The 17,566-nt window shown below is 37.1% G+C and overlaps 1 protein-coding gene across 1 annotated transcript; it reads right to left on the reverse strand.

Moving 5' to 3' along the window:
• Positions 1–3,115: 3,115 nt before the first annotated feature.
• Positions 3,116–10,597, reverse strand: LOC125649379 (ankyrin repeat domain-containing protein 17-like). The gene is made up of 2 exons (XM_048876891.2): positions 10,454–10,597; positions 3,116–5,166 (listed from the first exon to the last, which is right to left on the reverse strand). The coding sequence occupies exons 1-2, from the start codon at positions 10,459–10,461 to the stop codon at positions 3,363–3,365; spliced, it is 1,812 nt and encodes a 603-aa protein (XP_048732848.1). The 5' UTR covers positions 10,462–10,597; the 3' UTR covers positions 3,116–3,362.
• Between the last annotated feature and the right edge of the window lie 6,969 nt (positions 10,598–17,566).

Consider the following 17,566-nt stretch of genomic DNA (forward strand, 5'->3'; position numbering starts at 1 on the left):
CTTCAGAACCAGGAGGCCATTTTCAACAAAACTTGCTGTATTACAGGGATCATTTGTAGGTCTTGATATCAGGGGCCTGGACTTTTCCATTTGGGAAAAGATATTGACATTTGCTTGAAATTGGGAAAAACATTTCATAAAAAGAAGTAGGGATAACTGGATTAGGTTAAAAAAAAATTCCATGATAATGAATGGGGGAAATTTTGAAATTTAAACAAATATTGGATAATTGGGTTGGATTGATCTGGAATGAAATTTTATAGAAATATAGGGCATCCTGGATTCCAACTGGGATAAGTCATACCCAGTTTGGCTTATATGGGCATGGACACAATTTGAGCTGAAATCTATCAAATTTTATTTTTGGAGTTTTAATGTTTAGAATGCTTATAAACTAGAATGTTTCAAAGGGTTAGCAAAAATTTGAGTGTCAGTTGTCGAGGTATACGAGAGATACAGAGCTCACAATTCTTACATATGTAAACAAGGCTCGTGCCATGTGTTTGTTTACATGGGTTAAATATGCTAGTGAAAGCTTCGTTTAAAGCAGATTTTTCAATTTACAAGTTAATTCTGAACACAGTTTTGTAGTTTTTGGCACATTTTATTTTGTTTTAACACATTTAAATCTATATGTAAACAAAAACATGACACAAGCGTTGTTTACATAACAAGGAATTGTGAGTGCTGTATCTCACTTGTAACTCATCAACTGATGTTCAAATTTTGATTGACTATTAAAAATACCTAATTAAGCATTCTAAACCTTAAAAATGGAAAAATAAAATCTGAAAATCGTGTACATGCCCCTTTAAGTGGGTTTATACAATGGGTTCAACCCCATGACACGTAAAATGGCTCACTGTTCGAAAAAGAATAGGCTTATTTTAGGCCACAGCAGTAACTCGGACATTCTATAAAATCTTGTCCAGTTAGTCTCCAAAATATTTTAAACACAGTTGTTTTGAATTGTTGGGAGGCCTTCTACATATTAAAAAATGACCGTAATAAAACACAGTAAATTATACTGTAAAATGCACCATGAAATTCACTTTTATATAACAAATGTATATACGTCTATGAAAATACTGTGATATGGGCTCCAAGGTTGTCCACGAAAATTGACTTCCGTGCTGCTATATGTTCCAATGCTACTGTGCTAATTGATTTATATAAATTTTATGAGAGTGACATAGAATCTGAATTACAATGCCATAAACATGCCGTTTTGCTGTCATTTTCTGTATTTTGACATAGAATTAGGGAATAACTGTCTTCATTCGTTATTTACGACTGTTGCTGCTCAGTTTTACCGGCGACGTAGCTGGACCGATCAGAGAGCCGCTAAAACACGTCTACTTCTACTTCCACCAGTTACTGGCCTCCATCATCTGGTTGTCTACTTCTACTTCCACCAGTTACTGGCCTCCATCATCTGGTTGTCTACTTCTACTTCCACCAGTTACTGGCCTCCATCATCTGGTTGTCTACTTCTACTTCCACCAGTTACTGGCCTCCATCATCTGGTTGTCTACTTCTACTTCCACCAGTTACTGGCCTCCATCATCTGGTTGACTGTTCTGCCAAGTTGGGGTGTGCGCACATTAAAATAAGAGAGTGATTTTAAAATGTCAACTATTTACAATTAAAAACAGTTATTGGCCTAATGGTTTTGTAACTGAGCCTTGAAGGCGTCAAGACTCGGCACCAGCACAGTTGAGGTGGGCAAAATACTCCACTCTTTAATGGTACGAGGGTAAAACGACTCTTTCCTGACTGTGTTTTTATTGAGCTTGTACATCATGCTTAGTCTTGCTGTTCTTCTAATGATGTCCACTTTAGTTGATGTAACATGTTTGATACAGATGAGGTGTTGCGGTATCTGTTCAGAACATATCTCGCTGCCCTGCGTTGAACCATATCCAGTTTCTTGGTAGTAGGGATCCCATACTGTGCTAGCATATTCTAGTGTGGGTCTAACTAGTGATATATACGAATTTTCCTTTATATTTTTGTTGATATCGAGGTTACGCTTAAGGAAACCAATGGTGTTATTGGTTTTGACACAGATGTTGTTGATGTGTTGGCTCCACTTAATGACCGATGACATTGTAATGCCCAGATATTTAGCTGATGTTACCCTCTCTAATTGATGACCATGCGAGATGTAATCCTTCAAGATGATGTTACGGTTGTTGGTGATGGTGAGAATGTTACACTTCCCCGGATGGAATTCCATGAACCATTTACGTTCCCACACTGCCAACTTGTTTAAATCGTCTTGAAGTGTGTCGATGTCTGATGTTACAGTGAGATAGACAATAGTACCATCGGCAAATAATCTTACTCTTGATGTTAAACCCTCATGCATATCATTAATATAAAATAAGAATAAACTGGGTCCGAGCACTAACCCTTGCGGCACTCCAGATTCAACTTTCTGATCATCTGATCACAGTCTAACGAGTATCATCTGATCACAGCCTGACAAGTATCATCTGATCAGAGTCTGATGAGTATCATCTGATCACAGCCTGACAAGTATCATCTAATCAGCCTAACGAGTATCATCTAATCAGCCTGACGAGTATCATCTTATCAGAGTCTGATGAGTATCATCTGATCACAGCCTGACAAGTATCATCTGATCACAGCCTGACAAGTATCATCTGATCACAGCCTGACAAGTATCATCTGATCATAGTCTGACGAGTATCATCCGATCACAGCCTAACAAATGTCATCTGACCACATCCTGATGAGTTCATCTATTCAGCCTGACAAAATCTATTGTTAAGGCATATCATCGATTGTGGAGCAAAACAATCCTACTTGATGTATAGATTGTATATGTGGCGTCTTTTCAGTTGATGCTACTAAAGCATGAGATATGCATTGAATTAATCGTACAAATTCTTATCCCAATATACCAACAATTTTGAGTATTTAATATAAAATTTTCAATACCAAATCATTATTTCAAATATATCCTATAGTTTTTGATAGAATTGTTATTCCTCCTTATTTTGTACCCTGTCACCTTTTTCAAAAGAGCTTCACAGAAGGACTCCAATGTCGATGTTTTTTTGTTTTTATTGAGAAAACAAAGAATTGCTGCTGTGCATGCTTTGTTTATTCTTTAATACCTTCTATAAAATGAGAGGCTAAAGCCAAGAATGGTCTTACTATAATACAGTTAATATAAATACAATATAATAAGTTAAATATTTCAATCTCACAACATGTATTCGTGTAAAAGTGAGCAAAATTAAAACACAAATAGATAAAAACTTTAAAAGCATAGATATTGAGAATAAATAAATAATGATATATACTAGTATAAAAGATGCTCGACTAGTTATTCATTCGATATCAAAATCGGAAAACAAAAGGAAATCCCTCAGTGCTGTTGGCATTTTAAGAAGCTTAATTTTGTCTTGGATTTGCCCACCACTTCCAAACGTTTGTCTGATATTTTTTCGACAGTGTTCCATTAGAGTTCTTGGAGAACTCGATATTTCACGAACTTGAGTTTTCATACCTTCTTCTACAGTAGACATTTTCTCAAGCACTGGCAAGTGTTTCCGTAAAATATTGACTGCTTCCTCACAGTACGCACTGACCAACCAGCGGAGCACCTGCTCCTTTTTTTTATGGACCGAGTGTTCGATTGGGTTGCATGGTCCACAGTAATTACTCAAAGAAGATTGTGTATCAAACTTGCAGTTCGCCCGTAAGAGAAGTTTCACTGATTCTATGCTGAATCCATCTACAGCGAACCATAGCGGTAACGTTCCCGCGTCGTCTCCAATGTTGGGATCCGCTCCTTGTTCCAACAAAATGGCAACAAGCTGCGGGCTGTTGTAAAACACAGCTTCGTTAAGTGCCGTCATGCCGTGCAGACCTCGAACGTTGGTGTTGGCGCCAGCATTTAGGAAAAATTTCACAGCCTGTATTTGTTTGTAGTTTACAGCTGATATCAATGGAGTCATTCCATCCTGATTCTGAATGTCGACGTCAAATCCCGCCCGCATTATTTCTTGACAGCACGGAACACTTCCACCGGTAGCTGCAAAATGCAACAACGAATTGCCATTATTTGGTCGTTTATGAAGATCCGCGCCTTTCTTTATGAGAAAATTGACCACTTCTGTTTGTCCTTTCACAGCGGCGTTATAAATTGGCGTGCAGGCCAGAGTGTCTGGGGCGTCAATATTTGCAGCAGACTTCAAAAGAGCCTCGCAGCACTTGAGGCTACCTCGTTCTGACGCCCAGTGGAGCGCCGTTCGTTTATTATATGCTGCCATGTTGACGTTGCATCTCCTTTCGATCAGAAAATTAACGATATGGTCATGGCCATACAATGCTGCCATCATGACTGGCGTAAAGCGTCGTATATCCTGGGCATCAATTTCTGCGCGTGCGTCAAGCAATAAACGGCAACATTCCAAATCGCCATGTTGTGCAGCAAAATGAAGCGCTGTTGCTGCGCTATGACTCATGCGATTGACGTCACTACCATACGATAGTAATAATCTCATAACCTCCACGTAGCCCATTTCCGCTGCACAGACCAGCGGTGTATTCCCGAACGTGTCCTCCTCTTCAAGGTCAGCCTTAGCGTCCAGTAATAAACGACAAATTTCCATGTGGCCATTTTCCGTGGCACAGTGGAGGGCAGTTCTGTCATGGTAGCCACGGCGGCGCACGGAGACATTTTTCCCCAGAAGACATCGGACGACCCCAAGATGCCCGTTTGCGGCAGCCACAATCAGTGGTGTATCTGTGCGAGAATTTTTCGCATTAATACTAGCTCCTGCAGCTAATATCATATTACAGCACTCTATGTAGCCCTCACTGCACGCGTAATGAAGAGGTGTGTTACCCATGGGTCCAGCCATGTTGACGTCACTGTCCCAACGCAACAACATTTCGACGACTGACGCGTGACCTCCCCGGGTGGAGAGGGTGAGGAGTGTGAACTCCTCATCATTGTGGATATCGGGAGAGAACCTGCTGCTCTCTAGTATCAGGGCAGCGCAGTTCGCTTTGCCGCTCCCACAGGCAAAGAACAGACAACTCTTCAGCTGTTCTTTGGTCGGGTGGCTGGTTTGTAGAACGTCTTTGACCCTTCTTTCATCTCCAGCCACAACAGCCTCTTGAAGACTGAAATCAAAAATACACAAATCAAGCACTAGCAGTTGACAATTGATGCGAAATGAAAATACACAAATTCAGCACTAGCAGTTGACAACTGATGCAAAATAAAAAATTATTTAGTTATCCACGGCTCTGTAGAACCTTACGAATGAGAAGGTCATCAATGCAACTGTTTTATCGATATCACCAAACAAACATCAATTAATAAATGTAATATGAAATGTGTATTATATAGTATTAGGTCTCTCCAAGCCTTATACAATACTGTAACCAAATATATTGTGATGTCAAATTACATATTACAATGACACTATACATATGAGTTATATTCACTGGATACCCAGTGCATGAATATGTTATATTCTGTTCCGCTGGGAGTGAAACGTATTCCGAACATATTTCAGAGTAAAATTTTTGTTTGAATTGCATTTAAAAACGGATTTCAAAAATATTTTATAGGACGTCTCATCCAGTGATACCCGTTTCGTTTATCATTATACATTACTACTACTAAATATCACGTTCATTTTGATGGTTTTGACTATCATTTCTTATTTTTGTAATGTTTGATTGTTGTTTAAAAGTTAGGCCCCATTCAAGAATTACTCATGTGAAGACCTGCTGTAGATTATGATATACATATTTTAACAGCAGTGAAGGCAACGCCTATCGTGGCACAGGACGCCCAAGCTCCTTTAAAGTCACCCAAATGACGTGCAACTTTCACTTCTAAATTCTAGTGCAACTTTCACTTCTAAATCGCTTGGCAAAAGATGATAACGTCCTTAGGTTTGACGCGACGTCGGCATTAGGATTCCGGTGGCGAAGGGGGTCTCATACCCATAGGCCCGGTGTTTGTAAATGATGAGCACCCTTTTGCAGTTCAAGCATGACTGAAACAGGAGTTTGATTTTCAACACCTTTACTGAATTTATCTAATTATCTTATCTCTTCAAGTACTTAATCTATTTAATGTATTATTACAGCATTCAGTGACAATGACCTGTAGTGACACGGTATTTATAGGTGCCTTGTCATATTTGATCACCCTCTTCGTGTCTGAATGTAGACAATTGTGTATTGAAATAGGATAATTCTTATTGAAGCAGCAGAATCAGCTAATCTCCTGGTTATATACAATGAGTTGGTCAATACATGGCGGATTGTTTCCTTTTTTAAAGCAAACACAATATTAAAAAATTTGGTATATTAAGGCATTTGCAAAATTTTATATATATAACAGCGTCACCCCCACCCACCCCCTTTCAATTATTATTGCACAGTTGGTCAGGAGCAAAAATTTTTATTGATACTCATCTGAAATTACAGAAAAGGGCAGTACAGATAATTCTGAATGTTGGTAATCCAATGTCATCTGATGTTCTACTTTAAAAAATCTGTGATGAATTCCAATGTCAGACTTTTGTATACAAAAGCACTTTTAGTTAAACAATTTAACTTCAGATCATTTTGAATTTGGACATCAGGTCAGTGATGGTCAGACGAGTTAAGTATACCAAGAACATATCGCTGCAAAAAATCTTTTATTGTAACTGTCATTATTTTTATGGATCTTTCTAATTTTATTTCTTTTTTTTTTTTTTTTTTTTTTTTTTTTTTTTTTGAAAACTCTACATAAGTGAGTGTTAGTCCTTGCAAAATTTTTAAATGAATACGTCAGATAAAGTACTTCAGATAACGTTGCAGAATTTGCCTACCTATATTTTAAAAGTGTCCCTCCTGCGTCACATTTTGAATGTTTATAAATATGTATAAATTCCAAGGCCACATCGTGTAGTAGTGGTTAAACTAAATTGTGTTTACCCTGTTGAAATAAAGGATATTATCCTTAATAATATGTATGTTTCATTCTCCATGGCTTTTGATCCACAAGTTCCCGAAATGCGGGGAGCACATATGAATTCAAATCATGGTATGCGATGTTTTCTTTCAACGACCGTGTGGCGGATCCAGAAAAAGTTCTCAAGAGATTAAACAGAAAAATCACTACTAGACTCGAATAAAGTAATAAACAAACAGAAAAGTACTGGCTAAACTCGAATAACTGGCAGGAAACGCAATCCTATCTAAATTAGATACGCACTCTACGATTATCTACGTATTGGTGATATAAATCAACCGAAAGTGAAATTATTCAGATATTTGTGAAGAAGATTAGAAACACAAAATATCGCCTCTCCCTAAATTTCGAACACATGTCATCTTCAAACATAATTTCCAACTTGAACCGTACGTAACAATTATAATGAACCCGAACAAACTGGAAAGGTCCGTGATGGTTCAAGTTAAATGTGAAATCCCACCCTCTGTATTGAAACCGATCGTTACCCACATGAACCTCTACAAAAACGTTTCTGTACATTGTGTAGCGATGGATTCATAAAGGATAAAAAAAACCCACTTTCTGTTTTATTGCATTTTTTCTTCAAAAACCATATAGTAACTTAAACATTATTTCCCAAAGAAGTGCAGACAAAAATGAACAAGTAAATATTAATCAAAACATTTTAATGGAAAATAATCAAAGACTAACTGCAAAATTTCTTAGTTATCATTTCAAGTAAGAAAACAGCAAATAATTTAGTATGCGCTACGTATATACATATGTAAATTGAAATAGAGAAGTGACTTATAGGTCAAATGGGCCGGGTGCAACTTTCTAATTACCATACCTTGTATGATTGCATAATATGTAAAATGCACATGTCACTATAATTAAAGTAATAAACAAACGGGAAAAGTAATTACTATAGTTATAAACGAACAGGAAAAATAATTATCATACTGAGTGAATTTATAAACCAACGGGAAAGTAATTACTCTAAGACTAAGTCTTGTGTAACTTCGACGAAAGAGCTGCAACATTGGGATACATAATCTGAATAAGCAGTGAAATCCAGTACTATATATTGTTGCATTATCGAGTTCCTTTAAAGGGCAACGACCCAGACAATGACAAATCTTCATTTTCGAATATTTGTACGTAACTATGTTGAGATGTATAAAGATAATGAGTAAGACTAGCCCATGTGTATTGTGACCAAATGATAAATCTTACTAATCTGGACAATAATTATCTAATGGTATAGTTGTTTTAAAGAACTTCAAACATTAATGAAAGATCGGAATTTGGTAAACAAATTGTCCTTATATCGCATAAAACACAACCAGCGGAATTGTAAAAAAAAAAAAAAAAAAAAAAAAAAAATAATAATAAATAAATGAAATTCCTTGCTTGTATGCTCGAGAGGACCCAGAGTTGGATTTGCAAATAAATAAATTTTTGACAGGTAAAACCATGTCCCTGTTTTAAAGAAACAGTATTTAATAACTGACTTTAAAAGACAACTCAAATGTTTTAAATGAGAAAACTCTTGTTTATAAGTTTTTAAATTATATCTCTTTATATATTGGCAGATATCACTTTTCCATTTCTGAATAAATCGCTACACATTACACAATATTTTTAAGGAGGTATGGTACACCAGATAAATTTGATGTGGATGAAAAGTGAAGGATATGTAAAACATGAAATTGAAAACTTTCAAACTTACTTTATTTAGTCAAAAAATGCAGTTTTAGTAGAAAGCAATCTGAAAACACTAAAAAAAAAAAAAACCTGCTAGTCTCGAACCCGCGATCTACAGTTGAGCAGTCCACGTGCTAACCTACTGAGCTACTCAGCTGGGCAATGAATTTTGAAATGAATAGACAAATGTTGCTGATATTAATATTTTCATCCATGTTGTAAAAGGTAGTCGGCCATTATGACGAAGTAGAGTACCTTCTAAAAACTTGACTTTGCCAAATATATGCCAGGCCACAATTATTTAAAACCTTTTTGACATACTTGGTGTTTCATTGTGTGAAACATAAAGCGATAAAACTTAGTATTTGCTTAATTTTTATTTGTTTAGATTTTACTATATCCCCCCCCGTTGCTAATTTCGGAGGGGGATGTTCCTACCTAATTCATCATATTTACTAAACTCTTATACTGATATTGATTACAATTTTAGATGTATTCACATAACATTATCATTATCCACTGTCTCTGAAACTGGCACTGTCCTTAGATGTGTGTAGCAGTTTGGTTATTTCATTTTGTTAATTTAAATCTTTTCTGTAGTCGGTATTTCATATATAATTAAAGATGTGTGCAGCGCAGAACTCTGACAGTAGATGTATATCTAGATGATTGTTATCTATTTATATGGTTATAATTAATTGCTTGTTAAACTATATGTACATGCCTCCTGAGGGCCCTTGATTGGTGAATAAACATTAATTCGGTGAGAAGTGTCTTAACTTTATTTTTCTAACAAAAAAAGTGTAAGTGGTGTGACCCCATACTTCATATCCATTCAGTTGGTAAACACAGAAGAATTAAGCTGGCTACTACTGCGGTTTATCCGATAATAACATACAGCAATACAGTGTTGTGTTTCTTAATCTGGTTTTTAAAAAAAGGAAAAAAACCTTCCTGTGATCATGGTGAATGACTGTATAGTACACTCCTAAAATAACTACACATTTCTAAAATCATCACACATCTCCGAGTTCACTATTGTAATACAATTTTGTAGTTATTAATTTTATCATATAATCATGAGATGAAGTACCAAAATCTCTCTCTCTCTCTCTCTCTCTCAAAATCTCTCTCTCTCTCTCTCTCTCTCTCTCTCTCTCTCTCTCTCTCTCTCTCTCTCTCTGTGTATGTGTGTATGTGTGTGTGTGTGTGTGTGTGTGTGTGTGTGTGTGTGTCAAATACGCACTATTACCTAATCTTAGCATCTAACAAGCAGGAGAGACAAGTATTGTACTCTTGGGGAGACCGTTGATGTGAACAATAGTTTATCTATGTCAGTCAGTTCAACATACAAAAACATTAGATTTTATGCGTACACATTTTCTGACTGCTAAAACTATATGTATGTATGCATTAAAAATTTCCGTGAATATCATTAAAACTCCCAAGTGCTTGACACAGTTTTTAAGGCTAAACTTAGCAGACGACCTGCGACCTACATATTGCATTTTATTATATTTTTTCTTACAACAATTGCTTAAAAAATCGAAATAATATACATCTAAACATATAATCTAAAATATTGTGATCAAAAAGCGACCAATATTCCATGCATGATTAATCTGGTAATAACGAAGTCGCGAAGCATTTTACTATCTAGACTAGTGTAATGCAATGATACTAAATTACACGGGAATTGTATGACAACAGAGTGAAGGAAATACAGAAAATTAAGTCATTTACCTTGACATCGAGCAGCTTCTTTGTTCTGGCTTCCCAGTCTCAAACCATGATGTAGATTACTACTGGTTTATCATCTCTGTATATCTCTGTTATTTGTATACATTATGTAGAAGTTACTTCCGGTTTCACAAATTGGCCAGAGGAGTCCCGATAAACGCGGGAAAAATCAAACTCGTTACGCTGAGACGAACACAGTTTGGCGAAATAAGGCAAATGAACGCCGAACTCTAATTTAATAACACAGAAGATAAAAATATTAGATCATGTAATTTTCTATAACCTTTTTTTTTTTTGTTTATTTTTTCTACTGAATTTGAGCAATTTGATTTTTACTGTTTTGTTTTATTGATCAAATCAAACGGATTGGGAACAAGTTCTAACAACTTGAAAGTTCCTCCCCTATGATATTACAATATGTCATGCAAGGTAATAACTAACCGATAAAATGTTCAATAATTAAACCAATGTGCAAGTTTCTTCTATAAATTTATGAACAGCTGAAAAAAAAATTATATTAGTTTGCAGAGGCAAATTTATAAACATCACCGCATAATAAAAATGTTGTATCAATATTGACTAAGTCAAGCATGAAAAGGTTATCAAAAGGATTATTTCTAGCGCTAGAGTAATTTTTACAAGCGACAAAGAGATGATATACATGTTCGTCCATATGTCCACATGTACAAACCGGAGACTTTATTTGTAATATTTCGTTTATAAAGATCATAATTAAGTTTACAGAACTTGTGTCTTAGCTTTGTATGAATACTGTTGATATATTTTATTATTATTATTTTTATCAATTTTGATCGGGCTGGACCCCTACTTTTTCCTCGGGTTTGGTTCAAATTTTAAAAATTGCAATATTTCTTAAATATGGTCATTTCATTTTAATATCTTTATCTAATATATCTTTTTCAGATTGGACAGGAGAGAGAGAGAGAGAGAGAGAGAGAGAGAGAGAGAGAGAGAGAGAGAGAATCAACTCGTATAGGTGTAAACGTAAAAAAAAAAAAAAAGAGGAAGGGGTGCGGTTCAACCTTGCATTTTCACTACCATTCACCGCCACTATGAAAAGTGACCAGTTAATAAATCGATGCATGATTGTAAAATTAACAAAGCGACCAGTTAATAAATCGATATATGATTGTAAAATTAACAAAGCGACCAGTTAATAAATCGATGTATGATTGTAAAATTAACAAAACGACCAGTTAATAAATCGATGTATGATTGTAAAATTAACAAAGCGACCAGTTAATAAATCGATGCATGATTGTAAAATTAACAAAGCGACCAGTTAATAAATCGATGTATGATTGTAAAATTAACAAAGTGACCATTTGATAAATCAATACAAATTCAGGTGCCCTTTTTTCAAAATAAGCCTGAAAACTGTCAAATATCATACAGATTATTGCTCAGGAAAAGATGTGCGCATTTGTCGAGCAAAATGAAAATGATATATATTGTGTATTATTTTAAGATGAAAAACATACTTGAACATGAATTTGCTCGACGCATGCGCTGTATGTTTTCTGAAAGGAAAACCACCTGAATTTGTGGATATTTTCATTGAAAATGGCATTTTTGCAATTTTATGCCAACTTCTAGCTTTTGTCATATGACACAAATCATTTTGCTGATCAAACTGAGCGGATTTTGGGTTTGCTAATCTTTTCCTTATTTGAATGCCAGGGTTTGAGCTCCAAGTCAAATCATCGATATTTTGGGCCAATGACTTTAGAAACACTACCTACTTCTTTGCTTGTGATAATAACGCGATGTCGCATGTCAAGAAAACTAGGCCGGGGGTCGGGGGTGGGGGGGGGGGGTCGGGTTGGGAGCTATATGTACATGTACATACTTTGTGATCAATGTATAAATGATGATTATCTTTCATTTTATAACGGTCAGTTGTTTTAATGGCTCGAGAAAATCTCACTAAGTAAATATTCGCATCGCCAATACGGTAGAGGAAATGAATAGTACTGTGATTTTTATCTATTTATTGTTGTTTTGTTTTGTCTCTACCAAACATCAGAAATTTAATAATCTAATAATTTACGTCTTTGATACCAGCGTATTCGCTTGCGACATCCTGAAAAATAGTCTTCAAATCAGACAGATATTTTGGTATCAGAACGGAACCGTCTGTAGCACCATTAATTTGTATACAAGAGTTGCCCTAGTCAGGTCCCTGCCCCCGCCACTCTTTAATCACTCGTTTTGGTTTTCGCCCTTTTACTTACACTTCACATGTAATTTGCACAAAATCTTACCAATTTGTAATGTGTCGCATGAGGACTCAAGGTCAAACTTCAAAGCCTCACGATACAGGAAAATATATATAGCATACTCCTCGCGCCATGCCAGATTTGACTTTGAGCGATATAATCATCAAAAATCATGGTGCCAGGATATACATACTCTCTATCAAACAAATCAAGTAGGCAGAGATATGAAATGACGGAGAAAGATGGGTTTAAATCATCAATATTAACTTTGTAGACCTACTCGTGACACGCGAACGAAGTGTTTGAGGTAACTACGGGTTTCTGAAATTCGGTGACAAATTTGAATGATCAAAAATGGCATATTGTGGGTCATGTTCTTTGAATGATCAAAATATATCTACCACACTCTATGCAATACGATGTTTGCAGAAATATGTTGTAGTTTATGAGAAAATCGATCTCATACTCGGGATACTGCGTTTTCTCCACTTCGGAGCCGAGCCCTCATGCTCCACAGTGACGACTCCTCGGATGTGACGTTGTATACGGTGGTTTTGTTTTTGGTGTTTGTGTAGAAATGTTTTTCTTGCTAACAAAGATTTTCATACAGATATGACGGCTATTATTTTCTTCGTTTGCTCCCCACTCCTCAACTTTGTAAAACAACGCCAAGTGTATGGACTCAATATATCTAACAGTAACGTATAGCCTACTTGTTTAATGAAAAATTTGACAAATTAAGTTAACGCAAAAAACGTGATCTCGTTGGGCATACTAAATATTAAAACTGCGACGTAATCGGAGACGAAATAATGGTTCCGATATCCCGTATTCTCTTCCTGATGAGTGTTGTTTCAAAATGGACAATTTACCACCCCCCCCCCCCACCCCCCAAAGAAAAGAAAAAAAAGTAAGACACACATTTGACCGTATATATGAGCTGCTTTATCAGTATTAATGGCGATAAGTTGCTCATTACCTCTGTAGAAATAACGAGGACTGTTGTTGTCTACCTGAAATAGTTACTATTCTAAGTATGTAACTAAAAGGGACAAAACCAATCAGTGTAGACCGGCATCTGAGCTATCTGGCCACCGGCGATCGAATCATTTAATTAGATATGGCAGTAAGACGGGTTCGATCGTAATGGTCTAACCTAGATAGTGTGTCTCATAGAACAGATACATATAACACGATATTACTATTAGTATCCTGGATAATTTCTATACACGTAACACTACATTACTGTTAGTATCCTGGATAATTTCTGTCACATAAAACAGATGCATGTAACACTATATATTATTGTAAGTAACCTGGATAATTTCTGTCCCGTAGAACAGATACACGACTATACACGACCATTCCTCACGATAAATTAAAGACTAGACTTTTTGATATCATAGACAGTTGCTTCTTCAACAAAAATGGAAAACGGAAATATTCATATCTAATGATCAGTTATTCAAAAACTTACTTTGTTAAACACCACTCTGATTCCACACACAAGTACTCTGAAGTTGAAATAAAAAATATGCTCGAGTTCCTCATTGACAATATCTTCGTGGTCTTTGGTGATCAGGTCTTCCAACAGTCTGTTGGAATTCCCATGGGCACGAATTGTGCTCCTTTGTTAGCTGACCTGTTTCTATATTCATATGAAGCAGAATTTATTCAAAAACTTCTACGTGAGAAGAAAAAATCTCTCGCTGTGGCCTTCAATTCGACATTTCGATATATCGATGACGTTTTATCTATTAACAATAACTTTCATTCATACATGTATGTCGATTCGATATATCCCTGTGAGCTCGAAATAAAGGACATCACAGAGTCGTCCACTTCTGCTTCATACTTAGATATTTTATTGAAATTAGACATTAACGGCAAACTGACAACTCAACTGTATGACAAACGGGATGATTTCAGCTTCTTCATCGTCAACTTCCCACATTTATGTAGCAATATTCCATTATCACCTGCATATGGTGTTTATATATCTCAACTGATTCGATATGCAAGAGCTTGTTCTGGGTATAGTCAATTTTTAAATCGAGGTAAGCTACTGACAAACAAGTTGATGGTACAGGGATTTCAACAGTCTCGATTGAAGTCAGCATTTCGCAAATTCTATGGTCGTTATAACGATCTAGTTCGTCAATACAACCTCGCATTGGGTCAAATGCTGTCTGACATGTTTCATACCGATTGTTAATTTAAGCCGTTCTTGGCACACTCATTTTGACTGCGGATAACTCCGTTTACCTGATCAGGATATGGGACTCACGGCGGGTGTGACCGGTCAACAGGGGATGCTTACTCCTCCTAGGCACCTGATCCCACCTCTGGTGTGTCCAGGGGTCCGTGTTTGCCCAACTATCTATTTTGTATTGCTTGTAGGAGTTATGAAATTGATCACTGTTCGTTATCTTCACCTTGCATTGATATATCATGCCTAGCATGGTTATGTATCTACAGCGTCGTGCCATAAAAGATTTATTTTACTATAATATCAATTGATTGCTTGGGTTTTTCCCGGTGGTTGAGAGGTTAGAGCGTTCGCCCCGCATGCGGAAGGCCTGGGTTTCGAATCCCGGCCGCGACACACCTAAGTCGTTAAAACAGGTAGTGACAGTTCCATCACCAAACGCTCGGCATCAGATGTGAATGTCACGGGTCCTCGGAGATGACCTTAAAAACGGATGACCCGTGTCACAGTAGGTGTGGCACGCTAAAGAACCCTCACTGCTTAATGGCCGTAAGCGCCGAGCAAAAGGCCTAAATTTTAAGCCCTTCACCGGTCTTGGTGACGTCTCCATATGGTGAAAAATTCTCGAGTGAGACGTTAAGCAAGATACAATCAATCAATCGTCCCGTCGAGAAATTTTCGCTCATATTGAGACGTCACCAGCTGTAGCAATCGTAACTACTCGGCTATTTCCGTAACCGGTTACGAAAAAAGACGAGCGCGTGATCCGATTGCAGCTGTAGGTCAAGTACCACAAATATTGACGTATGCTTAGGGCATTGAGGGTTCTTTATCGTGCCAAAGCCTGCCGGGACACGGGACCTCTGTTTTTAAGGTCATTTTCGAAAGACCCGTGATTCTCACTTTTAAATACCAAGCGTTTGGCGAAGGTGTAATCACTACCTATAGTAACCTCTTAGGTTTCACGGGGCCATGGTACGAGTGGGGCTCGAACTCACGACCTCCCGGATACGAAGCAAACACTGTACTGAACTACCGCGACCGGTACACGATTAATTGAAAAGAACCGATTTTTAAAAGTATTTTGATTAACTTATCAATATTCAATTTATAGTAACCTTTCCACAAGTACAAAGGAAATGGAATGCTGAAAAATGATGTTACAGTTTCATTTGTCATGGTTCTGCAATTGGAAGTAAGAGTTTTAGAACTCAGGAATAGAATTTGTCCAAATTTTTGTAACAAATGATTTAGATTTGACCGAAAAATGAAATGGACTAAATGATTGATTTTATATTCCTTAATGTCCCTCGAGAGAATTTTTAACTCGTATGGAGATGTCACCATTGCCTGCGAAATTGAGGCCTATGATCGGCGCTTACAGCCTTTGAGCAGGGGGATCTTTATCGTGCCACACCTTCTGTGACACGGAACCTCAGTTTTTGTGGCCTCCAAAGGACGGCCCCATTTAGTCACCTCTTACGACAACCAAGGGGTACTGAGGACCTATTCTAACCAGGATCCCCACAGGGTCAGCAAAACTAGAGCAAAATTGGGTTCAGAATGATTGTGCCAAGAAAGAATATTTTTCAATGAAATATATAGCGTAAAACGGAAAGTAGTGTCAATTATATATTGTTTAACGTATATTACTCATATATCCATGTGAGCTCGAAATAAAAGATACCACAGAGTCGTCCACTTCTGCCTCATACTTAGATATTTTATTGAACTAGACATTAACGGCAAACTGACAACTCAACTGTACGACTTGAACGGGATTATTTCAGTTTCTCCATCGTCAACTTCCCATATTTATGTAGCAATATTCCATTGTCTCTTGCATGTGGTGTTTATATCTCTCAACTGATTCGATACTAAAGAGCTTGTTCTGCGTATAGTCAGTTTTTAAATCGAGGCAAGCTACTGACAAACAAACTGATAGTACAGGGGTTTCAAAAGTCTCGATTGAAGTCAGCATTTCGCAAATTCTATGGTCGTTATAACGATCTAGTTCGTCATTACAACCTATCATTGGGTCAAATGTTGTCTGACATGTTTCATACTGATTGTTAGGCCATTCTTGGCACACTAATTTTGACTACGGATAACTCCGTTTACCTGATCAGGATATAGGGCTCACGGAGGATGTGACCGGTCGACAGGGAATGCTTACTCCTCCTAGGCACCTAATCCCACCTCTGGTGTGTTCAGGGGTCCCTGTTTGCCCAACTATCTATTTTGTTTAGCTTATAGGAATTATGAGATTGGTCACTGTTCGTTATCTTCATTTTTAATGGAGACGTCACCATTCCCGGTGAAGGGCTGAAAATTTTAGGACTATGCTTGGTGCCTTCAGCTATATCGTGCCACAACTTTTGGGACACGGGGCCTCGGTTTTTGCGGTCTCTATCGAAGGACGGCCCCATTTAGGCGCCTCTTACGACAAGCAAGGGTATACTGAGGGCCTATTCTAATCCGGACCCCCACGGACTCACTTATGGCACTACGCTGTACATATAATATCGACATATAATAACTTCTGCAACGTAAACTAGATGAAAGTTCGAAAAGTTAATTCTTGACTAACATAACTCTCAGACATCTACGGTTGACCGTATGCTTCTTCACACGTGGTCGGAAAGAAAATGTTTTGACTTGAACATA

This window comes from Ostrea edulis, chromosome 5, assembly GCF_947568905.1.
Source record: "Ostrea edulis chromosome 5, xbOstEdul1.1, whole genome shotgun sequence".
NCBI classification, from domain to species: Eukaryota; Metazoa; Mollusca; class Bivalvia; order Ostreida; family Ostreidae; genus Ostrea; species Ostrea edulis.